This window comes from Amphiprion ocellaris, chromosome 8 (genome assembly GCF_022539595.1).
Source record: "Amphiprion ocellaris isolate individual 3 ecotype Okinawa chromosome 8, ASM2253959v1, whole genome shotgun sequence".
Taxonomy (NCBI): domain Eukaryota; kingdom Metazoa; phylum Chordata; class Actinopteri; family Pomacentridae; genus Amphiprion; species Amphiprion ocellaris.
Window position 1 is genome coordinate 12,024,675 of NC_072773.1, and position 27,670 is coordinate 12,052,344.

The window sequence follows — 27,670 nt, forward strand, 5'->3', positions numbered from 1 at the left end:
AAGCTTTTATAACACATATTGTCCACTTCAAGCAAAAGTCAGATGCCAGTACTAGAATGAGCATCATAATTGTGTCAAACAACACAGTTGTTCATATTTACTCACCTTTTTTTAACTGAACTATAAGGTCTAATGAACACCGTGGCACTTCCTGAAATCAGTTATGGTATTTATATTTATTGTCAGCAATAGTCAGCTATAGTTTGTCCGAGCAGCTTTGTCAGACAGCTCATTGTCTGGTGATGAGGGTTTTCTGATACCCAGCACACATATTATTCTGTACCATGGATGGCAGGAGGAAGAATACCAGCATCACATCATTTGTTTATCCTGACAGCAGCCCACATCCAAAACCCTGAGACAGCAAGACAGACATTTAAAATGGAAGGAAGCAGCAGCAGCAGCAGGGTCTCACTGAAAGAACATCTCTGAGTGGGAGTTGAGTGGGAATACTGGCTCAGCAGCAACCGCAGAAACCACACGTCTGAGTTTTTACAGCCAACTGAAATATTCTTCATTATACTGAATTTTAACCTCTCTTACTGCAAAACTATTTGCCATTATGTCTAAACACTCTAGAGCAGAGGTAAGGTCAGTCCATCAAGAACAACTAGAGAAAGCATTTTATGAGTCCCCTGTTTTAACATTTCCGTAAGGTTTTCTGGAAAGAATATAGCGGAGCCTCAGAGACTCTTATTAGAGCTGAATTAGTAGTGCTGAGCGTAGCAGCAGTGAGCAGTAAAGAAGTAAAGAAGTAAAGAAGGATCTTTGAAGAGCTGACGGATTTAAACTGTGCTCTCCGTATACAATATACTGAAATGTATGGTGTTTTGTAGTATTTTTTTGTATGTTCACCTGACCTACCATGCTATGACAGAAAGATTCAGTCATGTTAACTTTGCAGGTATTTAGGGTAACCTGTGTTTTACTTCAATACATTTTTTGTATAAAAAAAAAAAAAAAATCATGACATTGGAATTATTTACTAACCTGTACAGGAAAATTTTGCTGAAAGCCTCAAGAAATTTGTAAAAATTTGCAGTCTCTTAAACTGTGTGTGTGACTGAGTGTGCACTCCATGATGTGCATAATATTTCAATAACCACACTTTGTGTTTTTAAAAGACCACACACTATATTAGTGGTGGGACGCGATTAAAAAAAATTTAATCTAATTAATTACAGGCTTTGTAATTAATAGTAATCGCAATTAATTGCAGTTTTGTCAAATAGCAATATTTGACACAATAAGTGAAGTTTTTCAATTCAAATAAAATTGTGGTTGACAGTTGAATCAATGAATAGACATATACGTGTTTATAATTTAAAATTTATTTTAAAAAAAGGAAAATGGGACATATAGAAAAAAGTGATTTTGATGACTTAAAGCCTGAATTTACTTGTTTTTTCCACTGTATGGCACATAAAATCAGCATAAGTAGTTCAAGGAGCTTCAGAAAGTTGAAAATCCAGAGATTCATTCTGTTTTCATCTTTTCTGGGTCTGATAAATAGTGTAATTTGATGGTTCTTTTTAGAGGAATATTAATTTTTATTTATGTAATTTTTTTTATAAACAAAAATTTTATAATTAAGTTATTGAAAGAGATATTTTTGTTGTTTAGGTTATTCCTCCTCCAAGGAGGCAGAGCCTCGATGGAGTAAAAAACTTAAACCACAAAAATGTTTCATTTCTATTTATCTGCATTTTTCATCTGTCTGCTACATTCACAGATTACTGCAAATCTAAGTGCAATTATAGCGATTTTATTCATCATTTTAAGACTTTCTGTAAACTCAAGCACTGTCTAGAAAAGTGGTCTATTATGGGATGGCTACACCGTTAGCCGTTAGCATGACTGGTAGTTAACGTTAGCTCTGGTGCTAACAGCAACATGTTTTACATTGAGGAGCTACTGTCGGCTTGAAGTGACGCAGTGATCAAATTAGTCCATTATATCCTATGGCTTTATAACAAATGATACCCAGTTTAATTTTAGTCTTCACAAGAAAACTTTGCCCTTTTTCATTGTTCCAGTTTGTCTCAGACATTGTTGCCATTACATGCTTGGGGAATAATTGACTTGTAGGTTTTTTTCAACCATAACTTATTTCAAAAAAAGGACAATTGGGAAAAAAAAGTATAAAATATTTCTATGTAGACTTTTCAGGACAACTAAATGCATTCACAAGCCTCAAAACGAATGGCTCAGGCTCAGTAGTAAAACTTACAGGACTTGGGTTTCATGATACAGTATACAACAATAGTAAGTACAACTGCGCTGCTGATTTTTAGTTGGTCACCAATTTTATTCCATCTTTGTGAGATCTCACATTCAGGTTTTTCAGATGCTTTGACATTTTTGATATTTAAGCAATCTTGCACAGGGGTGGACCCACTTCTGATGTATACTGTATGTACTGGTATGAATATTACCAGGTTTGAAGGTTTTTAAAGATACTAACCATTTAACAAGTAGAGGAGGAAGTCCAGTCATTTGTTTCTAAATTTGACTATAATCCAGCTCTGCTGGTCTTCTGAGTGCGAATGCAGCTTCTGCTCTGATCATGCATCAAAGCAAAGGAACAATTTATTTATGGTGAGTGCAAACCAAAGAAGTGATAAATAAAGGCAGCATGAAATCAAAGATATGGAATCAGGTGGAAAGTGGTATTTTCACACTGCACAGGCCACAGTTGACCTGGAAAACACACACACGCGCACACACACACACACACACACACACACACACACACACACACACACACACACACACACACACACACACACACACACACACACACACACACACACACTCCACAGCTCCCAGCAACACTGTCTTTATATCCTCAAATGCATACATTAAGATGGAAATGTACAGGATTTATTTTAGTACAAAGAAAAGAAAAAAAAGGAGTAGGCACATTAACAGGAACGCCTGTCCATTGAAATGCAATTCATTGCAATTGCCCTGCATGAAGTACAACTTATCTTGTGAGACTACATCAAAGACGTAATTCATCTTGCAGACCATAGCTTGTTATGTTATGGAGTTTGGATGTTGTTTTATTTTATTCTTAGTGTTTGAAAAATCCTACTGGTGTTCATGATATTGTGCCCACAAGCTTGCATACACGGATCAGGCATAAAATCATGACCACTAACAGGTGAAGCTAATAACACTCACTATCTCTTCATCATGGTACCTGTTAGTTGGTTAGATATATTAGGCAGCAAGTGAACATTTTGTCCTCAAAGTTGATGTGTTAGAAGCAGCAAAAATGGGCACGTAAGGATTTGAGCGAGTTTGACAAGGGCCAGATTGTGATGGCTAAACGACTGGGTCAGAGCATCTCCAAAATTGTAGCTCTTGTGGGGTGTTCCTGGTCTGCAGGGGTCAGTATCTATCAAAAGTGGTCCAAAGAAGAAACAGTGGTGAACCGGTGACAGGGTCATGGGCGGCCAAGGCTCATTGATGGGGGGAGGGAAGGCAGGACTGTGTGGTCCGATCCAACAGAGGAGCTACTGTTGCTCAAATCAGTGAAGAAGTTAACGCTGGATCTGATAGAAAGGTGTCAAAATACACAGTGCATCACAGTTTGTTGCGCATGGGGCTGCATAGCCACAAACCGCTCAGGGTGTCCATGCTGAAACCTGTGCACCACCTAAACAAGCCAGTGGAGGCAGTGTGACACTTTTGACAGTGTTCTGATGGGAAACCTTGGGTCTTGCCATCCATGTGGATGTTACTTTGACATGTACCACCTACCTACGCATTGTTGCAGACCATGTACATCCTTTCATGGAAACGGTTTTCCCTGATGGCTGTGGCTTCTTTCAGCAAGATAATACACCGTACCACCTCGCAAAAATGATTCAGGAATGGTTTCAGGAGCACAACAACAAGTTTGAGGTGGTGACTTGGCCTTCAAATTCAGCAAATCTCAATCTAATCAAGCATCTTTGGGATGTGCTGGACAAACAAGTCGGATCCATAGACCCCACTTTGCAATTTCCAGGACTTAAAGGATCTGTTGCTAACATCTTGGTGCCAGATACCACAGCACGTTCAGGGGTCTAGTGGAGTCCATGCCTTGACAGGTCAGGGCTGTTTTGGCAGCAAAAGGGGGACCGACACAAGATTAGGCAGGTGGTCATAATGTTATGCCTGATTGGTGTATATACAGTGCTTAACAAATTCATTAGACCACCTGTCATAAACAACAAAACATAAATATTTTTGAAATCTGTCATAAACTTGTTTCAAACAAAAAACTGTGTTGTTTTTTATTAGGCAAATAACAATCTGGAACAACTAAATAGTCCTTACTCACATATACTAACCAAAATCTTAATATTTTATATGACCTCCTTTGGCACTGATAATAGCTTACATCTTTGCTTCCATTGTTTTTATGGACTTTTGGACTGTCTTTAGTTTTTAGCTGTTCCCAGAGACTTGCTTTGGATGAAACTTTGGTGCAATTTGTTTTTGAATTTAATGAATCTCAGATCTGTTCAACAGGATTCAAATCTGGACTTGGCCAGTTCATCAGTTCCAGTACATCAGATTACTTTTTCTTGGTCCAGTAGTCTCTGCACAGCTTTGAAGTCGGCTTGGGATCATTGTCTTCTTGGTATATGAACCCATGGCCAATCAGGTTCAATCCAGAAGGGATTCCGTGATGCACTAAAATGTTGTGGTAGACCTTCCTGTTCATGATACCATTCGTTTTACCTAATTTGCCCATGCCATTTCCACAAATGGAACCCCATACCATAAAAGAATGTTCACTATGTTTCACTGTGGGTGCAATGCATCTAGCGTCAAAATATTCTCCAGATTTTCTGCAAACACAGCGATGCTGACTTGTCCATCCAGAGTACCTTCTTCCAGTCTGCTACAGTCCAGTGTTTGTGCTCCCTGGCAAACTTTAGGTGTTTTTGGAAGTTTGCAGGCCTCAATAATGGCTTCTTAGCAGTTATTCTTCCCTGTAAGTCTTGTTCCTTCAGTCGTCTGCTTATGGTCATTCTAGAGACTTTCTCAGATTCTCATCTAGAAGCATTAATCTCCACCTGAAGATCAGCAGTGGTCTTCCTTCTGTTTCTAGTACTTCAAATCTTGAGGTGCCTGACATCTGCTTCTTTTAGCTTTCATTTTTGGCCTCTTCTTTGGTGCATTTTGTAAGTACCAGCCTCTACAATCCAGTCCAAGGGGTACTTGACCACAGTGTTAGACCACTTTGTGTCTTGCCCTATTTGTCTCAAAGACCATCCAGCATCATGAAGTGCTTTAATTCAGACTCTGTCTTTCTCAAATTGTTCAGTATGCTTCACCATTTTGAACAGGAGTGATGAATTTCAAACTGAATTCACATTTTTATACCCAAATTTGAGCCAACACAATGGAATTCTCTGAGAAAATAATCAATAATAACATATAACCACTAAAACATTTTTTTCTGTTCAGAAATGCAAGTAAACAACTGTAATTTAGCATCTCAAACAAAAAACAATAGTATGCTGTCCTATTTTTTCCGCTTTGTTTTTATAAAGCAGTAAATTTGAAAATGTATAGATAACAACAATAATTATATTTTAACATTAAAGATGTCATTTTGATTAAAGAGCTTGCACATACTGGTTGATTAACCATTACAGAAAAATGAAAAAAATATTTTGATAATTGGCAATGCTATTAATTTAGGGCAGCGGTGGCAAATTGGTTAGTGGTCTAATAAATTTGTTAAGCACAGTTTACATATACATATACAATGTTGTATATTATATATATATATATATATACATATATATATATATATATATATATATATATATATATATATATATATATATATATATATATATATATATATATATATATATTTAGCTAGCTGGCCAAAACATTTCATATCAAAATATAGTCAATTTAGACAACAATTCTGAAATACATTTAATCACATGAATTGATTTTACTTACAGAATTTAACTTATATCACGTCTCCCCAGTTTTCATCATATTTTCCCCATATAAATATCTCTATGTACTAAAGAAAAGACAAGAAAGTAAAGATAAACCCAGGATTCAAATGAGATCCAACATCTGTAAAATCCCAAATGTTTCTTTTCGCCAGATTGCAATATCTGGTTTGGACATGTCCCAAAAACATACAAGAGTATGAATAATGCACTGGATATGACTTATTTCACAGTGTATCTCTGGATGTGCACAGACACTCGGACATACGGAAAAAGCCTACGCACACATTCACACATGGAGAGATGCACACACACACACACACACACACACACACACACACACACACACACACACACACACGCACGTGCACACACACTGAACAAAAAAACAGTAAAATGAGTCGGAGGTCCACATCTACTAAATGCTCCCAGTGGTGTGTACAAGATGTGTGAGGTTCATTGACAAAAACTACTCCTCTAGTCTATGTTGGCACCACATAAAAAAGATAATATATAAGCTAAGTCATCCAAAATGTCCACATTTCACCAACACAATGTTCATTCACTGGTTAAAGACAGTCAACTCATCTCTGTCATCTCTTCTGTGACTTTCATGCAATCTCTAGTGTGTCCTTCATGTATATGCAGAGATTTTGGCAGCTACAGCCCTGTAAAGTTTCACCCAGCCAAATGAGAGAAACGTAGTAAAGGCTAGAACCCAATGGACAATATGGCCTGGCTCAGCCTCAGTAAAGTCACAATTCTTCAGCAGCAAACTTTCATTACAGAAACTTGGCTGGGATATAACCTTGGATGGCCTCATAGCGGTGATAGTCAAGAAGATGAAGGGGATGACTTCTGAAAGACGTTCTGACAAGTCCAAATCAAGCCACAAAGGTACAAAAAAAATCTTCAAGGAGCTATCCCCTGCAGACTGGGCAGTGGAGAAGAAAAATCAAAAATACTAAAGGTCAAGTCCTTGGATGAATATTCCACTGCCTGCTCTGTTGGTGACTGTTCCTCACAGAGATCTTGTTCTGTGATATGTTGATGAATTTGGCTGTGGTCAAAGTTCAGTGCTGATGGTGTTCCATGCTGCTCCCTTGAAGCTTCTCAAAGTTTTCAGAAGTACCTGCCAACGGTCTCTTGTTGCAGTAAATGAAGAATCTCTGGATATTTTTTAAATTTGAAAGTCTGGCCTGGTGTGAAGTTTGATAGTCTTGTTGGTGAATGGACACAATGTATGGGAGAAGTGATTTGCCTCAGTTCGTTTTGTAACATGGGTGTCAATAAACCTGCATTAGAGGAGAGAAAAAACAAAGGTAAGATTCAAATTGAGTTAAGCCACTTTTAGCCATACACATTATTGCAGAAATGTGACAATTTTACATGTTGCCTAATGCTTAAACCCTCTGATGACCAAGCAGTTGCTATCCATTTTTTGTGCTTGACACATTTTTGATCACTGTCGGCTCATTTTTCACTGCACATTTGTCCTTGTGCCTACAGGTGCTACTAATACTGGAAAAATGGTAGCTTTACATAATATGAATACTTTACTATTTACATTTTTAATTTGTTTCCATACTTGTCTGCAGCCTGCAGTTCAGGTGAAAAGTCCCTGAATTTTTGCCACGTGACATGTTGGTCACAGCTGAGTCACTCGTAGTTTCGTAGTTGTGCAGAGGAGAGCAGAACTGTCAGTTTTTACAGAATCTGGCTTATTTGGGGGGAATTTTTTAATGAGATATCTAGATTGAAGTGGTCTTTGATGAAATATCACAATTTAAAGCTCAGATTTGGTTAAGCTTTCCTACAGAATGTCATGTAACAGATGAGTAGCTCAAGGACCATCTTCTTTACGTTGGTAGAATTTCTGATTCATCTCTGATACATGGTGTTGTTTTGTAGATGCTTTTAAAGTTAGCATTCCTTTTAAGAGAGCTTAAAATGTTGAGATTCTCTTTGGGAGTGACCAGGATGGATAGGATCAGGAGTAATGAGTACATCAGAGGGACAACGCATGTTAGATGTTTTGGAGATAAAGCCAGAGAGGCCTGACTGGTTTGGACATGTACAGAGGAGGGACAGCGAATATATCGGTAGAAGGATGCTGAGGTTTGAACTGCCAGGCTGGAGACCTAGAGGAAGACCAAAGAGGAGGTTTATGGATGTAGTGAAAGACGACATGAAGTTAGTTGGTGTGAGAGAAGAGAATGCAGAGGATAGGGTTAGAGGTCACTGTTAAGAATAGTCTTCTTTTCTATCATACAGTGGCTGTAATAAAAGGCCCTTTCACTTCAGTAAATTAGTGAAGCTGTGTCCCCTGACGTTTGAAAGGGAATTTTTTTCTTTTTCCTTTTTTTGTGGGAAATTATTGTCTACCTGAGTATCAACAGCATCAGCCTTTGTGTCAGATCCAACCAGTGATTCCTCACTGACTTTATAAATCAGAAATTAAACCACTTTACTAAACCAAAAGACATTAAATGTACCAGTTCAAATGAGGACATTCTTCTTATTTACCCCTTATGGCACAGAGCAAGAAAAACAAAAATCAAAAATTATAGCAACAGCAATATTCAGACCAGCAGCTCTGCCCTCCTCCACTGTATTTGCAATTTTCATCCATGCCAGCTCCAGCAGAACACTTTCTATACAGGATGTGAGCAAATTAAGAAGTAAATGAGAGACCCAGATGAATGTCTTGTCATTCTATGCTTGCTTGTGCTCAGGCTGACATTATAAAACAAGCAGCAGGATTCTGCTTTCGGCACATTTCACCTTTTGCATTGTTAATTCTACCTCAAAAATAATGAGACTGACGAGAAATGTATTAGTGGATTCACAGGTCACTAATTTGAGCAGAATATGTTTTGAAATCCATTACTATTGAAGCCTGTGACAGAACAGGAAACACCTTTCTGCCTGAGTATAATTACTTTTTAAAAAAAATCACCGCTGTTCTAAGCAACACAATTGCTACCGTTTGTTTAGCATTGTCAGATTGACAAAAAGGGGTGACTTCAACATTGTTATGTATTTGTTGTCTGAAAGGCAAAAAAATAATTCAACGAGGAGTTCTGTAAAGGCATGCTCTATAAATGCACACACTAAGCTCTCCCCTTCCATATGGAATACATTTCACCTCCAGTGAAATTCTGCAGTTAATGACTTAATTTAGCCAATCATTTGATCGGGAAAACCATTTGAATGATAATAGAATTCTGCCATGAATATGTTATATGGATAAATCCATAAATGCTATTACATAAATGATTCAGGGTGACAGTGGACAAATGTGACACCCCAGGACTGCCCATATAAATCATTCAGACACTTAAATATGAGTTGGCAAATCCACACAGAATTGCACAAATTCCCAGCGCTGGCAAATAAATATTTATGACGCCCTCAATTCCCCTTTTCTCCCTGTCCTTGGTAATTGTGCGTGATTCATTTTGTTTTCTCGGTGGAAGAGGTAAAATCAATCTTAGAATATTGGCTAGGAGACATAAAGCATGCAGATTCCAAATGCCTGTGGTTTTGCAGAATATAAAAGCTTCTCAGATACTCAGTCAATGTTCTCGGGAGAGAAATCCAGTTCAATCTTCAGTACATTTCCTTGTATTTTAGAGAAAAGAAAAATGTTTAGGGAGGTGAAGTTAACCTGGCAGGAAACTCAGACATTTGCTTTTGGCTTTGACTAAGTGGATACTTGGAGAAATTTATGGGTGGCAACCAAACATCTTGACTGTTATCAGGGTATTATAAAGACTTTTTTGTTATCTCTTCTCTTCTCATACATTTTCTATCTTGTCCTAAATGAAAACCCGGAAACATGAAGTAGCCTCTGCCTCCATTGCTCTACATTTGAAAACTTCCAATTTAATTCCTGACACTAATGAATGATTTATTCCAGGTCTGAGCTACACTAAACCTTCAGACAACTCAAAGTTTAAACCATGGCTTTTTTTTTGTTTGCTGTTTCCTTAAAAAGTTATGTCTGCATTTTACAAGATCCATCAATGAAAGTATCTCTGGTTGCATGTTGAAGAGAAATGAACCAGGATTCTGCATGCAAATCTGCAGAAAAAAACACATCATTAAAAAAAAAACTGTACTTGCCGTTTCCCTCTGCATCCTACGATGGCTCCTTGGGCAAAGGCTGGAAAAGAAAAGTAGAAGGTCAGCACTGAAGCAACAGAAGGCCAGGCTTCTCTAACATTGTATTCAACCATCCCTCAGCGTACCGGTCTTGGACGCAGAGCAGCATATGTCAGTTTAAAGGCACATATGGCACATCTTCCAATAATGTCTAAGGCAAGACAAAGGAAGCTGAAGGTTATTTTGCTCTCTACCAGTTTTTATGACCTCTGAGGACGCCACTTGTCGCCTCGACCAGAAAAAATGAGTAATAGCCACCCCATCATTTGCATTAACAAGTGAGAGACCTCTCTTTGCTTGCATCAGTAGCATCACACAGAACATTTTACCACATTCGCAAGGTGATAAACAGTGTTCCACTTTGTTTCTTTGACGACGCCACTTCTTGCCTCCCACATTCATCTTAGGGAGGATACAACAGCATGCTGTTTTCTCCTTGACCAGAGGAGGAAAACAGCTTCCTTGCCTTCTTAATATTGGTGAATGAGCCACTTTTGTGTAGATAATGACTCGGCTAATCATAATCAGAAAGCTAATGATGTGTTTAGCCAATGAGAGGAGCCAAGGCGAGACGGCGGTCTGGGCAGCAAATTGGCATTCCCAGCAGCCGCTGCTCTCCTCTCGGCTGCGCCAGCGTCTTCTGCAGCAGCAAGGCAGACTTGGTATTCCACTGTCCGCCCGGCCTGTCGTTCTACGACGTGTCGTTCTGTCTGTCCGACTGGCCGACTGGCCCTGGCACTGTCGAAGAAATTCAGTCCTCTGAAGAGGCGCTGATCCATCACACCTCCCCAGCAGTATGTCATCTAAATGCTAAGTACTTCCACTGCATCTTTAAATCAAAACAAGAAAAGAAATGAGCACGGTGGAGAGCAGTTGCAAAGGATAAAAGCTTATAAGGGCACAATAGAATCTGCCATGCAAACCCTTACCTTTTTGATTACATTCATTTTCGAGGGAGACAAGAACTGAGTGATGGGAATGAGAAACCCAGGGATCTTGTTATCCCTACAAATATACAATGAAAAAAGAGAAGCTATAGCTACTGTTACGCCCACCCCAAAGGTTCTTTGAAAGAAAATAGTTTGTTGTTTGATTTCACTCCTCAGATCTTCATAAATGTACCTGTGCTGCTCCCACAATAAGACTCACTCCCTCTCCCTTGTCTCTCTGTCTCAGTCCAAGTCTTAGCTATTGATTGGAGCAATTCTTGAAGTCGGAGCAGAGTGCTGAGACGGCAGGAGCGACCAGCACTATTAACTGCTGCTACTAATTAAAAGGGTAACAAGGTGAGTTTGGCCCCACGGGACGAATTGTGCGAGGGATGGAGCCGGCTGTTTGCCTGCCATGCACACCGGTAAACAGTGCTCACCGCCTATGGTGTTTACAAGACGGGAATCCAAGGACATCGAAGATATATTCATCCCCTGCTGGCACAAGAGATGAGGGAGATTCACAGATAAGGAGGGAGACAGAGAGAGAGAAATCACATAGACAAGCCGCTAATTGCGTGCGTTGCGATGAAACTGAAACATTTGGACTGTCTCTGAGCTTGGGGTGGCCTCGTTTCTTCACTTGTAAACATTGAGCACTGTGCATAAACGATAAAGTTACACAGTTCAAATGAGGTGCACAGCATGGATCTTTGAGAGCATGCCAATAAAGACTGGCAAAAATATTAAGGGATTCAATTAACTTCCTTCCTTATCATCAACACAGCATATTTCAGGATCAAAGTATATTTCAGATACAGTATGCATCAAATTACAGAAATAAAATCCTCAGGTGAGAGGAAATGCCACGGCAGGTACAGCAGACACCCCGTTTGCTCAGCGCTCAAGGGGAAACAAAGCACAGACTGCGTATTTGGTGGCACTTCAAGCTGCAAAATTGTCATTGGCAGCCCACCCTGCCATTACAGAGACAGGAGCTGTGCAATCACTGCAGTAACTAAGAATCTTTCCCCAGGTGTCTCTCCTAACAAGTGGACTTCTGCACAGGACTTAGTGGGTTTCATCTAGTGGAGCCTCGAAGGAGTCCCGGTAATTACCAGCCACCGGAGCTGCTGTTGCTTTTACGTTATCAAGCAAAACTATAGCTTAGTGAAGACCCTGATGCATCATTCTCAGAGTATGAGCCTGCTGCAACTTCCAAATCATAGATGCATCACACGCATCTTCAACCTGGCAGCACAGAAGATCTATACAATCAGCCAAGTTTCAAGGTGGGTACCCAAGATTAGTGTCACCAGTTCAATATCTGACTGAATGTGAAATATGGTCACAATCTCCCCCTCTGTTCCTGAGTCACGGCACTGAATAATAAACCTACACAGTTTTCCAAAATGCTCGTATCTGGAGGGAACTGCTAACTCTGTGGGTCTGTCACGATGAGCAGCCGGGCTCATTAGATGAGAGGTGGAGATGGAAAACTGTTACTGCTGTGCAGCTCTAACTTGAGATCATGAAAACTTCACATCTTTACTGACTTTTCAGATTTTGTTAGTTCCAAAAGCAGTGGTGTAGACTTTTATACTTTACCTGAGCATCTTAGTATGTATTTCAAATTACTGCTACTTTTGACACATACTCCACTATATTTCAGTTTGAAATACTGCACTTTTTACTTCCCCACATTTATCTGACTACTCTACTTACTAGTTACTTTACAGCACATATCCTAAACCTATTATGATATATTAAATGATATAACGTACAATACATTGTTATACAGTAAATAAATCACATCAGCCTCAGTAATAATAATCTAACAGTGTAACAAGGTCGAGCAGAGTCCATTTTGGTATGTAGTGAAAAAATGTGCTTTTATACTTTAAGTGTTTTATGGATAATGCTTTCATACTTATGTAAGGTGTAGGACTTTTACAGATAACTAAGCATTTAGAAATTGCTGCTTTTAATTAAGATCTGAGTACTTCTTCCACCACTGTCTAAAACAATTCTTTTTTTAATGCTATGAAAATCTGCCAAAGAGGGTCTTGAAACTGGTTTCAGGTATGCAATTATGGCAGTGAACATCAAGCCTGCATAAATTGTCATGATGGATAACACAAATTAAACAAGTTTCAAGAGTGCATTGATTAATGGGGGCCATAAGATGCTTGAAATGGCAAACATTTACATTTTTAAAACACAATAGTATGCAAACAGAAGGTAAAGAAACTAAAATGCTAAGCTAAAAGAAATGTAACTGTTAACTAGAGCTGTCAAATAAAACTCGTGCTGTAAAAATAACTGCTGGTATATTATGATGCAACAACAAAATACTTCTAGTTGATAGTTTGTAGTATTAGCAACATTCAAACAGTTGGATGTATTTGCTTTCTGGACCAGAACCAGGTCTGCGGTTACGTTATTAGGATGATTGCAGCACCTTTAATTGGACAGCTATGTTGGCTTGTAGCTGGGTGTATTATGGGGCAGCAGCACTGAACAATTTATTAAAAATACGAAGACAAAAGATCCAAAGGGTTCAGGAGCATCATAATTTCGAAAGAGGATGCTGCTGAACATTCTTGAATGTGTCCAGTGCATAGAAAGCTTTCTACATTACTTATTACAAAAACTGTGTTGAAATGTGGCCTTTGGCTTTGACAATTTCACACCAGACAAAACTCTGGAGACAACCAGCATGCAGGGTAAGACACGAATGGCAGTTCAAAGCCTGGCAATGACAGAACTTCAAATAGCAGAGCGGGGAACAGTGTGCTGAAAGTGACAGCAAAAGGGACCACATTCACTGTGGGTCTCAGACTGCACAGAGAGGGAGGCTACATACATCTGACAAGGTCAAACTGACAAAAGAACTGTTTTAATAGATAATGGCATGTACCAGAGGAAACAAAAACAACAAACAATGTGCTGCTTTTTTACACCGTGTGAATGAATACCAAAGGAAACATCAGAGCTGAAATGTCACCATGCAGTACGTTTGCACAATCACACACCTATGAAAGAGAAACCGGGAAATGCAGTGGTGGGCCTGCATTAGCTGATTCTTGTCTTTCTGAACATCTCGATCAGTCTAACCTATTTTAATATATTTTCTGCATCACTCCACACGAGACCTCCTGAAGACTGATGATCATTGTCGCAGCAGCCGACAAACAGATGAGGAGAACCCAAAGAAGAGCATTTTTCTTTTCTGCTTGATAAATAGAACATCTGCAAATGATACTGAAATATTTGCTTATCAAGTGTAACCTCTGTGTACTATGTGCATGTGCATGCATGTGCTTAAACATTCCTCATTTTATAAATGTACATCCAAAGGCAAAGCAGCCTGACTACAGTGTGTTATCCCTGAGGATCCAGAGAGGGGCTGTCAGACAAAATGATGGGAGAACTGTCAGTTCATACACTGGAATGTGTATGAAAGCCTGGCGGTGGGCCAGTAAAACATAAAAACTGAACCCCTGCTCTTTAGTCTGATGCATCTATCCAAGAAAGGATGATAGTGCATTCAATTCATCCCACTATCAGCAAACTAAAAGATTAGTTTCTGTTAATTACAGATTTGCCTTCATCTTGGCAGCTACAAAAAACAAAACTTCAGTGAATGTAAAACTCTGCTTCCTTCAATCACACACTACTGAAATAGATTTTAATAATTACGCCCAGTTGTTGGAATTTACTTGCTGGTGAACTGAATTTAATCATTTCAACTTCGAATGAGACTGAAAGCCAGCAGAGCATTGAACGACATGGTGCACTGCATGCATATCTAATATTTGAAAATGTTCTGGCCTGGTTTTTCAATGTATTTTCAAGATGCAAAAATGTCTCTAATGACCTCAAGTCCCAGTTTTCTTGTTAATGTTTTTCTGCTGTAATAGCAACAAGACCATTTAGCACATATCCTCTTACTCGGGTCATATTTTTACTCTGCATATCCTTCAGAGCCTTCGGCACAAGGAGTTACTATTCAGGAAACCACCTACTTTGCTTCTCTTATTATGCAATTTATTTTGGCTAAATTAATGCTGCTGGTCACAGCGCTGTAGCACTTAATGAAAGGTGTCTCTTCATCATAGACCACCTTTATCTAAAGATGGCAACCCACAGGAAATACAAACAAGTGTGCAAAAGATTCTAAAGGCAAGAAATACAACAGCTGCAAAAGAGCAAAAAACATGATTTTAACCTAAAAAATACACTCTAATTATGCAAAAGGCTTAAAGTGCAAAGCTACATACATGCTAATGAAATTGCAAATAAAAGTGAAAGCCAAAAGAGCACTAAAAGACTTTTTGAACAAGAGATTTTTTTCTCAGCAGGATAAGCTGTTTAGATAAAGATCTGGTAGAATCAAGAGAAAAGGTGTCGTTTAAAATGGAATCACATTCACAGATAAAAGATTGGCTGATAACATGAGCCACTGCCATCGGCATTCATGCTTTAGCATTTGCTTGTCTTTTGAAAACATTTTTAGCAGTATTATCGTTGTTTCTAACACTTGTAGTACAGTACTCTGTGCTTGATGCACACAAATCATTACTAGCAATTTAGAAGCTTAAATACGACATGCAATTCTTTTTGTTCCCAAAGGCAATGTTACATTTGGGCAACGGGTAAGAGAACTGTGTGACTGCTGACATCTGTTTCATTGAAGAAGGATATTAAAAAAATCTATAATTGAAACATCTCATTATTATTATTATTATTTCTTGTTCTGCCAAAGTTTGTTTGACTTTTATCAGAATGTGAAATCATACATTTGCTTTGGATGATGTTGCCTAGCAACATGGGCAACTTAGGCCCCAACCACAGACAGCCAAAGGACAGGCTCAGGACAATGAGAAAGGGCACTGTGCATCCATTTGATTTGTTGAGATACGCAAAGAACAGACAGAGACTTCTTTCTGTCGCAGCAACATTGTTATAATAATTATCATTATTGTTGTTGTTATTTCTGTCATAATTAATAGAAAGAATAATGCAACAATAAGAATAACAGTAATACCAAGAATACATATATTGTCTTAAATATTTATGTTTTCTTAATTAACAAAGCCTGCATTACATTATATTTTCCAAATTGTTTAAAAAAAAAATAAATTAAAAAATCATGGAAAACCACCAATGTTAGTCCATCTCTCAGTACTCTCTGACTTCCTTACCCTGCCGGTGGCACCTGGCCACAAGCTGTAGCTGGTTGCAGTGTTTAGCAATCCCATCTCAGTGCATATTTTGGGCACTATCTTTAATTTTGGTGATCTAGTGAGGATATTGAGCCACTGTACAGTATCTGCATTCATAGTATTAAAAGAATATGCCAGCCAGTGTAAAATTGCAGCTCAATAAAGGTTTTGTGACAGTTTTTGGATCACAGTGGAACTCTATGGCTCAGAGGAATGAAATGCATCAGGATAAACTCATTGCTGGTGGTCTTCATCATGAGATTTATCATGTGTAAGATGTTGCCTGTAGGGCAAAAATTCCACATGCTTTTTCTACAGTTTGAAATAACTCACTCAACAGAAGTTGAGCTGCAGTTGATGGAAAAGTAAAACTCACTCTGTCTCATATTATCAAGACAAGACAGATTCTTTTGACTTTTTTCCATCAGTAAGTTTGTCCTCTTGGTCAGCAGTAACAGTTAGCTAAATATCTAGCTTCTGCACCTGAGAAAAAGCTAACATTAGCATGGATTAGCAACCCTGTTTCTGTGATTAGAGTAGGGTTAGCACAGATAACAACAAATAAGACATGGAATAAAAATGGTACCATTGATGTGTAAGCTGGGCCAATCAAGCCTTTGACAGTTTATTACCTATTATTGATGAATATGTAGCAGAAAATTGTAAAAGAAACGGTTTATTTTTCAAAAATTTTGAAGCCCAGATGTCCTCCAATTCTTAAATGACCAATATCCTTCTTTATCCTTTTACACTAATGATATCAAGCCAACCAGAGCTCTGTCATCTCCACAGCTCTCCAACCTCACCAACTCATCAACAATTCATTTCAAGAAGCCACAGACAAACAGTTGTGTTGCTGACAGAGCTTGGGAGTTTGTTGCGCTGCCTTTTGAAGTAAGCTCATTAGGAGTCTGTCTCTTGTCAGATGGGCTTCCAGCACAGCAGTGACCATGGCGACACATGACTTGGCTGCCTGGTCATTTGTCGCAGACACTGAGGCCTTTATAACTGAGGTGTTAGCAAGTGTTACATAATGGCACTGTGGAACTACATCATCTGTCCATGAAATTTCTCACTTCTTATGAAAGAGGTGAGAAATTCATAACTCCTTCATTACCGGACAGGAACATTTGCATTTATAAATGCAGTTTTCTCATCATAAATGTTTTATTCAAACACCTGTTTTCAGTTTATTTCCTATAGAGGTACACCTTCTACTTTTTTCCCCCTGTACAAACCCAGACATCTGTCATATGGCAGCCTTTCAAAAAGCCTGCAGTGTTAACTGGCTATGATGTCTTCATGTTTACAGCAACCCTGGCAGGACTGCACACATTCCACTAGCTTTTTGCCCTGGCTGACGCTGGAACAAAGAGCACATAGCTGGAGGAAGGCCACCAGAGCAGAAAAAAGACAACACTAAAAACATGATGCAAGCCTCTGTGACCTACTGGGTCATATAGTGTGTGTATGTCAGTGCTTCCCATTTTGCAACTCTCCTTCGTTTTGCAAAAAAAATGCCCAACTAGAACAGCTCTGTTTCTCTCCAGGCTACACACTAGCTGAACAGTGGCATTTGTTGTGTGGGTGTAGGAAGATTTTTTTCCCAGCTACTGTCAAGTATTGTCTGTGGGATGAAATGCATTTGAAACCGCGGTCTGAATAAAATCAAATCAGGGTTTCAAGTACTTACATTTCATAATTTTAGCTCCCTCAATCCTGTAACATAATATTTAGGAAAATAATCTGATCCTGAGCTGCATTGAAGAGGAGCTTCTGATATGTATAGTTTCAATTTGAGGCCATGATTTTGCAGAGGAAAGGCATTAGCAAGGGCTGATATTAGAGCTCAAATGCTTTTAACAGCACTCTGAGTGAGCAGAGAGCAAGTGATGCAATCTCACAACCCTCTTGCTTGCTTGAAAGGAGAAAAATCATTTTACTGTCCTAAATTCTGCCTGTATGTCTTGTCAATTTTCCGCATGATGACTATTTCCATCCTTCGTAAGTTCACACATCAAACACACAACTGTGCTTTTGTGGAAACTAGAAACTCACACACACACACACACCCTTGTCAAGTCTATGAAACCAACCTCGTACCGCCCTGCCCCAGCCCCCCTGAATTACACTCTCCACCTCGGAGCATATCATATGTAGACCATTCAGCGGCTCGCTAGTGAAGACAAATTGCCAGCTTGTTTGGAAGGGGGTGGAGGGGCTCCAGAGAGTGATTCATATTAATGGCTAGCTGGCATTGAGGAGCGGGCTGCATATGCAAACTCCATTAGCAGGTTAGGCTGAAGTGTGTGACCTGGCAGTGCCACCGTGAGCTGCCCACTCAGGAGGGTAGGCGGGGGGCAGGAGGCTGTGCTCACAAAGAGTTGCAGGTGCAGGGAAATGTGTCTAATATGGGCGTGATGAGTTTAGGCTGGTATATCACTTAATCAACATATAAAGTTTCTGTTTTGTTAAGACATCAGTGTCAGATTGATTGGTCTTACATAAGGGTCATTCCATGTCAACTCAGTAAAGGTGGTTGCTTGACCATCTCAGAATCTGTCGAAACTTTCCAGGAATGATCTTTGGCATCTGAAACTGGTATCTGCCCATTTTTTAGCTGAAATACCAAGATTTTCAGGAAACAGCTGTACGACACCACCAAGAAACTGTCAGGGAAGTACAGCAGGCCTGAGTGACCAGTCAAGGACAAGGAAGGAAACACCATCCTGGGAACAGAGCGACAACTGCATACATGGGCAGAGCACTTTGAAGAGCTCTTGAACAGACCTGTACCTCCGAATCCCCCGGACGTCACCCTGCTGATAATGGCCCCTAATCTGAACAGTCTTCCACATAAATTTGTACTTGGGTTAGATTTTCTGTTTCATTCGAGCTTTTAAAGGTTTTCATATGCTAGTGATCCTATTTTTAAAATAAATAATATGTGTATAAAGATGCACAGACAACAACCTAGGTGTGAGTAGATAAAAACATTCAAGTTTCTGGTCATTGATTAAACCCCTGAAAATCCATTTATATTAGATTTTTAAAAGGTTTTCTATGAAATAATCTCTTCCTGTAGTAAAATGTCTTAGATGCAGAGCTAAGAAGTCACCATTTCTTTCTCCAACCACCTCTCTGCAAGCCACTGCAACTCACGCATGCCAGCTCACCTACGACTCTGTTCAAACACTGTAAAACAATTCTCAGGAAGACAATATTGGAGTAATACAGCCATATATGTTTGAACTCTAAGCTGATTCTGAAGAAGAATAATGATACTGAAAGTTCTGTGGCAGGGTTTTCAGGTTTGTCATATGACTGAAGTAGAAAATTTAATTTTTATTGAGAGATTCTCGCATACATTTGTTACTAATTGTATTAGCATTTTGCTATGGAGAAAATAACAAGAAGCATCTGACAAGAAGTTAGATTTCTTGTTGAATACTTGACATTGATAACTGAAAATAGCCTTCTGTGTACATAACTACAGCAGTGTGTTGTAAAACATTTATTATATTTTTATAAAGTGCTTATCAATTCTAAACAGGAGGTAAAGTTAGGTGTTACCATTTCATTGTATGACTGTCTTTGAAGTTTTGTTTGTAAAACCTGCTGTACATTACGCCTGGATTATTTTACAATGGCACTCTTGAGCTTGAGGAATCTATACACATATTACATTTTCATATCCATGTATATTTTAATTGTACTATGTTGAATAAATTACTTAGTGTCTTGTTACAAAGATTGCTGTGGTGGTTGTTTCATTTGTATTCTGGTGTACAGTGGGTCTGGGAATCTAAGTCGACACAGAACGTTGGCAGGCTACAATATTTTACGCAGATGGTCATAAGGCAGGCAGGAGACAGTATGTAAATAGAGTAGCGGTCAGTGATTGGTCTGTATGTTGGAGCTAAGCAGTGACCAAAGGTAAGCAGACAGAAGAGTCTGGCATTACAATAAAGAGGTGACGACATCAAAACGACAGTCAAAACACTAGATGGCTGGAGACTGTATCCAGACAATACTTGATGAGTTCATATTACAGAAGTCACCCGTGGATTCCTTTTTAATCAGTAGCAATTATACATTGATTAAATGTGTATTTTTTCCTTAACTAGCAGTCTGTGAAAGCTGCACATACTTGTAATGTTCAGCTAGTAGAGCAGTCAGTGGTGAAAGTTTGAAAATTATAAATATTCTCTTCATTACTAGTTTATATTAATCAAGCATTGAGAAAATGATTAAACATATTGTTAATGTTGCTATTCTTATACCTTGCTGGCCTCATAGTGTCAAGGTTGTCATGAATAGGGCACTAGAGGAAAGGCCACGGGGCTGTTAGAACCAAAGGAAATGATCCTAATGGGAGCATGACCGTGTTGTAATAGATCAACAGTAACCTGCCTTTTTGATTAGAGGATTTCTGATATGCAAAGTTTGTGTTTTGGCCTGAGGGTGGCTCGTGTCCAGCATGCAAAAAGTTTCCTCTTCTGAGGAGGAAACCTTCACTTAGCAGTCTGCCTTTAAATGATAACATTTCTATAAATTTGATAAAAATTAGATAAAATTTGTACTGATAATCAGAGACTTCAAAACCAAACAGAAGTTATCCTAAAAGGGCCCTGAAAAATCACAGAAAAACGAATGGAAACTCTGCGACATGATTTTATTATTGCCCAGTGCTGCAGCATGAAAAAAGTGAACAAACCAAATTACTGTCCGATATTCACTGCGATGTCTTTCTGTCCGGGTTGACATCTCCATTGTAAGAGCTCAATCCTGGGCAATATTATCAGTAAGTCAGCTTTTATTAATTCAATATAAAATATCGTGTGTGCTTGGATGACCAACTCAGATTGACAATGACAACAGAGACCAGTCCCTGGAAACAGATACATAAGTATGTATCAGGTACATTTTTAAACATGTCAAATTGCATTAATGTTTTAAGCATAAACACTTAATCATTCTGAATTACCTGCTAAATAATGTATTTTTAACTGTAGCTACCTCACAAAAAATGAATTTATACAGACTTGATAAGCTCACTAGAAAGGACTACAGATATGTGTTTTGATACTGGATTTGGTGTGACAAATTGCTATTACACTCTGATATAAAATTGATATTAATAGTACATTCTGTTTTGTTAGACACAAGATTTTCTGCATAATATGCTGCTATCAGATACATTTTTCACTTTATCTTATCTGCTAACTCCACCTACATTAAACCTGTGCACCACAGCATAAATAACGAGCACAGGCATAATTAGATTCCAGAAACCTGCACAGTCTTGCTGAATGCCAGTATGTCATATGCTTATAGTCATTTGAGAACAGATTTTCTCGCAGTTAAAACCCCCTCTCTGCACTGATCTTCTCACTGATACTTGCACACTGATGTGGACAGACGGAGTTTGGCCAGTGGCCGAGCGGCAGCCAAGACCCCCATCCTGTTCCCTCTCTCTCCCCATCCTTCCCTCCACGCACCAGCCTGATCAATCCTCCTTGTGGATTTCTCATTTTCATTTATCTTCCAGAAAGTGCTTTCCACCCAGATTTTTCAGGTCTTACAACAAATACTTGTGGATACCTTCTTTCTTCTACTGCCAAATGCTCCCTATCCCTGACCCCTCAAAAATAAACACACAAACAAACAAAACAAAAAACAAAAAACACCAGCTTCATTTAAGAATAACTTCTGGAATAAAATCTGCTCAGCAACAGCTAATTAAGAACATGCAGTGGGATGCATAATGTGCATTTCTGCAAATGTATAAAAGCAAAACACTATAAATGTGCTGTCAGGATGCATCACGCCATCGTGGGAATGCGTGCATGAAATCTGCCACAGCTGCCCAGGGCTGCTGGACGGGGGAGGCAGAGGAGAGACGAAGAGACATCAAGTGAGAAACATAAGAGAGAGTGAAAATCAGCAGACCCAGTCGGAGGTTGACCTTTGGCTTTGTGTACCTCACGGCGAGGACAGCGGTCCCTCCTGCTCTGTCCATCTTGTCATCTCTTGCTGACATCCTCATTCTGTATTGTGCTGCTTCACTCGTGCTGTCTATGTAAGTTACTTCACTCTGCTTCTTTCTTTTGTCTTCCTTCTTGTTTTGACACCTTCATACCTGAGGCAGATATCAGTGTGTCTGCAGCTATGTGAACAACCTTATTCACTTTATTGACACCGAGGTACGTTACGTTAAAAACGATCCTCTGGTCTGTGAATCAGCCAGACTGATATATCAGCTAATATTATGTTAGGGCGGAAAAGGTTATTTAAAAACATTTTGGTATCTATCTTAAAATCTAGTGTCTGTGAGGACATATATTCTCTACATTACAAAAGTCCCATGTCAATTTTGCTGGGCGGGAAAGACAACAATAGTACAGGCAATAAGGTAATGTATCACCAACAAAAAAAATCTGTGGGGATCCATTTTTGTAATAATTTTCTTAACTGATAATGAGCCACATTTAATCTGTAAACAATTTATTGCTAAAGAAAAATAAGCACAGTGATAATTTTTCTGTGAGCTGGTCAAGCCATTTAAAACCATGGACTGTTAAGTTTGCTGTGTATGATTACATTGGTTACTTGGCTATTGAAATACTGATCTAGGTAGACTTAGACTTTCTACAAAAACATGCCGACCAGAAGACATTAACTGATTAACTGCTACATAAGTCTCTTTCATGGTGGCCCATTGCTAGCAAAACCCAGAAAACACACACAGAAAACTTCGCCCATCCACAATAATCACAATTCAAACACAAATGAAATAACAATCACAAAACTACTCATTTACCAATTAGGCTTTCAACATTAACATTTCAGAAGTGGCCTAGTCTGAGAGACCGCCTCCTCTGCCCGCTACAGTATTAAATACAGCAAACAAGCTGTAGCCTTCAATCTCATTAAACAGTAAGAGGCTCCAGCAAATGTACAATACATCTTCTGAAATGCTTGTGTTCTACCTTATCATTCAATATGTATGTAATTGAATAAGTATGTGACAAATACAGCGAGCCAATTGTCACTTTAGCTGTCATGAAACTCTCTCAATCTCCCAATAATAAGGCTGATTGAGAGAATGCCAAGAGTGTGTCAAGCTGTCATCAAAGCAAAAGGGGGCTACTTTCAGGAATCTAAAATATAAAACATACTCTGTTTTGTTTAACACTTTTTGGTTTACAAACATAATTCTATATGTGTTCTTTCATAGTTTTGATGTCTTCAGGATTAGTCTACAATGTAGAAAGTAATTAAAAACCATTGAATGAGAAGGTGTGTCTAAACTTTTGACCGGTCCTGTACTTCCAGGTCATCTCACACCTGGGCATCTAAAACAAAACCACATACACTACCGTTCAAAAGTTTGGGGTCACCCAGGAAATTTGATGTTTTCCATGAAAACTCACACTTTTATTCATGTGCTAACATAATTGCACAAGGGTTTTCTAATCATTAATTAGCCTTTCAACATGATTAGCTAACACAATGTAGCATTAGAACACAGGAGTGATGGTTGCTGGAAATGTTCCTCTGTACCCCTATGGAGATATTTAGCTAGGAATACTTTCCAATTTAGGTGGAGCTGTGGAGGGAGTATAACTGTGCTTCTTGGACATGGATTATCTATCAACACTCTACCACCAAAAATAACTGGGAGGCGATGGTCACCTGGTGAGAAACCTAGACTGGATGGTATAGAAGAATAGAGAACTGCTCCATTTCCACTGAGCATAGAGTTGCATGGTGTGAAGTTTCCAAGTGTGAAGCACACAGCAAACAGTGAGACCTGTATCCATGGCGACTCAGCTGCTCTTGAGGTAAGCAGTAGTGCCTCAAGAGTGATTGCTGTTTTTTCCTATGAGTTCTTTTGTTTTCTTTTTACTTATGGCACATTTATAATGTGTTTTTCTTTTATGCTACTATAAAACTAAAAGATCAAGTTAACCTTCATCCACACTGACAAGGGAAAGTATGAACGCTTTGAGCTTCCTGTGTATTGTTTGTTTCACTGCTGAATCAAATGAGAATGAATCAGTGCTCAGTCAGCACTGCTGCACTGGCAGCTCTGGGGCATTGGATGCAAGTTGCACTGTGAGAGGAACCTACAAAGGACCAGATGACACCATATTGGGGGTTTTAAATATTCAACATGTTTTGTGTTCATTTACATCTTTAACAAAGTCAGGGGGAGGTCATAGACTGTTCTATTTTTTCCAGCACTACAGTGATATTTTAAAAATCTGTTCCCAAAAATATTTAACATGTTTTGTTTGAACAAATTCCTTCTTTTTTCAGAGTTAGACAAATATGCTGTTAAGCTGTCCCATATTGGTTAACAATTGCAAGCATATTCCAAAGCAGATGTTTACCTATAATTTTAAATAGTTTAATTAGATAAGATGTCCTGACCAACCTAAAGAAATACACCATTCTGCATTGAGAAAGCCCTGTAAACCTGGATGCTGACCTGCTGTTTGACTGAAATGTGCTGCGGGGCTGCGGCTTCACAAGACACTGTCAGCTGGTGGGATTCACTCTTGCTGAAAATGTAGGCGTGATGCTGTTAAGTACATATGGCATATGTTAATGTCATGTCTTGTGAATTACCGTGACAGTCTTGATGCGACCACTGCCCCTGGTGCAGGTCCAGCCGGATCGGTTGAACAGGAGGCTGCAGATCTCCCCCTCTAGGCAGGGAGCCATCTCACACCACTGCCGGCTCCGTACGATTCGCGCTGCGAGGGGGAAAGACGTGAGGGCAAAGAAGCAAATTAGAGAAACACGCATATTCACAAAGCCAGAGAAAGACTTCAAAATGTTGAGGGTTCCTGGAACAAGCAAAACTGTCCTTTTTATGCTCACCAGAGAGGAAAGCATTCTCATGTGCTGAAGTGTCTAAAAGCCTGTAGTGTTTTAATGAGGTTCTTGTTGAACTAGCATGTCTGAATTGCCTGTGGTAGTAACCTTTACAGACCAGCTGGCGGACCATAAATTACTCACTTGCTCATGCAAGCTTTCACTGCAACTGCACAGAAAGATGTCTTTTTCCTTTGACATTTTGTCCCAATTAGTACTCCTGAAAGGGTTTCCAAGGCAATTATAACTAAAAACTAATTTTACACCATAATGTTGATGGATTTCATTTCTTTAAGCTAAACTGCTGCCATGGGCAATGTACCAAATACACACAAGCGCTTTATTAGGAACACCTGTGCATTTAGTGCAATCCAGTACAACAACTCTGGCATTAATTCTGCTTTTTTCAGTATGCATATTTTTGCTGTTGTTGTTGTTTTTTTGTTTTTTTTAATTGTGGTGGTATACCCCTCATTCATGTTGACCCTCTGAACCCAAAACAATTTCTGTGTTTTCTGCTTATGTCACATTTTATTACTCCGCCACGGAATGTGGTGGAGTAATAAATGGTCTGTCTGTCTGTCTGTATGTTAGCAACATTACTCAAAAATGGACCAACATATTTGGATGAAATTTTCAGGGAAGGTCAGAAATGACACAAGGAATAACTGATTAGATTTTGGCATTGATGCAGCTTATAGTCTGGATCCAGGGACTTACTAAAGATTTCTGTATCACTGCAAGATAGTGGCACGGCGTCACTGTAACTATGACAACAAGTAAATTCTACGTCAACTGCCTGCTGACGATCACATGATCCCACTACAAATCACTGATATGGGGTTGTTTCTCATACTATGGTGTCAGGCCTATTTATCGCATACCAGTGATCATGGATTAGTTTGAATACATCAAAATACTTGAGGTCATATTGCCTTATGCCGAAGAGGAAATGCCCTTGAAATGGGCATCTCAACAAAACAACAACCCCAAACACGCCAATAACCGAGCAGCATCTTGGTTCCAGACCAACAAGATTAACGTTATAGAGTGGCCAGCCCCATCCCCGGACCTTAATTCAATAGAAAACTTGTAGGGTGACATCAAAAATGCTGCTTCTGAGGCAAAACCAAGAAGTGCAGAGGAACTGTGGAATGCAGTCCAGCCTGGGCTGGAACACCTGTTCACACGTGCCAGAAGTTGGACGACTCCATGCAACACAGATGTGAAGCAGTTCTCAGAAACAGTGGTTATACAGCTAAATATTAGATCAGTGGTTCGCAGGAAAGCCAAATCTTCAAGATTTTTTCAGTTTATACAGTAAATCAGTTTGTAAAAAAAAAAATGCAGACATTGCTATTTTTTTGAACAGCCAAATATTCCTTTTTCTTCACTTTCTGTAACGTAATAACAAATTTGATTAAGTTTTCTTCATGTTTTGATTTGGAATGGAATGTGCAGTGGTCTCAATGCATTTGCGTATGTGGAAATAAAAGCTTTTATGAGGATTTTAAGCTTTACTCATTTTTTAAAAACATACTATTATTTGAAACACAACTGTATGTAGCCCCTAGTCTCAACCACAGATGACGAGTGGGTTCCAGCGATCTGTTAAGCTCACTTCCTGCACACTCCAGATTTCATTCTTTCCTTTTAAACTTGTCTTCAGCCTCAACTGACAATGACTCAGCTGACATTACTTGAGGACATTTAGCAAATTTCACGCAGCTAAAGCAACAAAAGATGATATACAGTCTTCTTACATATGCAGTTGTATTCTCAGCACCTGTAAACACACTGTAATGTGTAAAACCAGAGATCTGCTTATTTAGTAAGGAATGCTCTGAGTGCCAGCAGCAGGCTAGCAGTTTGTGTTTGTGTTTGGAGATAGCAAATATAGAATTTTTTCTTTCATATCATTACTGTTAAGCTCTTTTAAGATGAATTAATTATACTGTGTACTTCATACGGTTGTGATACTACATCATGACGGCTGCAGGGTTCTGTAAACCTGAAATACATTTTCAGTAAAAATTCAATACATAGATTAGAGAGAGAGGATTACAGAGCAGAAAGGCAATAAAAAGCCTTTCTGCAGTCTTCTTAAAGTTATTTGTCGGCAGCAGACGTCAAGCTGTCAGAGTGTAAGAAAGTGATGCTCTCATTCTCCCACTGCAGTCTTACTGCATGACATTGAATTAGCATCCGCCTGCAGTCGAGGCTGATAAGCGCTGATTGTTCTTTACACAGCGTGCTAAAGCAACACTGAAAGGTTATCAGCTCTCTGCGGACCTGGCCAGGGCTGCTGCTCTTGCCTACCCACGATCCCCCAGGGCAGCACATTGTGGAACGAGGTAACACGGTTGGGAAATTGAAAGAGAGGAACTACAATTCGTTGAATGTCCACAGGAGAGCTGAAGGCGGAACGGAGAGCGAGCAGGAGAAGGGGAAGAATAAAGAGGTGTGGAAAGGAAGACCTTGT

The 27,670-nt window shown here is 39.2% G+C and overlaps 1 protein-coding gene across 1 annotated transcript in view; it reads right to left on the reverse strand.

Moving 5' to 3' along the window:
* Positions 1 to 5,939: 5,939 nt before the first annotated feature.
* Positions 5,940 to 27,670, reverse strand: part of tafa5l (TAFA chemokine like family member 5, like) — a 48,455-nt gene continuing 26,724 nt past the window's right edge. The window contains exons 3-5 of the mRNA XM_023268431.3: positions 24,940 to 25,067; positions 10,107 to 10,146; positions 5,940 to 7,273 (exon numbers count right to left, since the gene is read on the reverse strand). Coding sequence (XP_023124199.1) covers positions 10,123 to 10,146; positions 24,940 to 25,067 — 152 coding nt within the window. The 3' untranslated portion in view covers positions 5,940 to 7,273; positions 10,107 to 10,122. The remainder of the gene's footprint in view (positions 7,274 to 10,106; positions 10,147 to 24,939; positions 25,068 to 27,670) is intronic.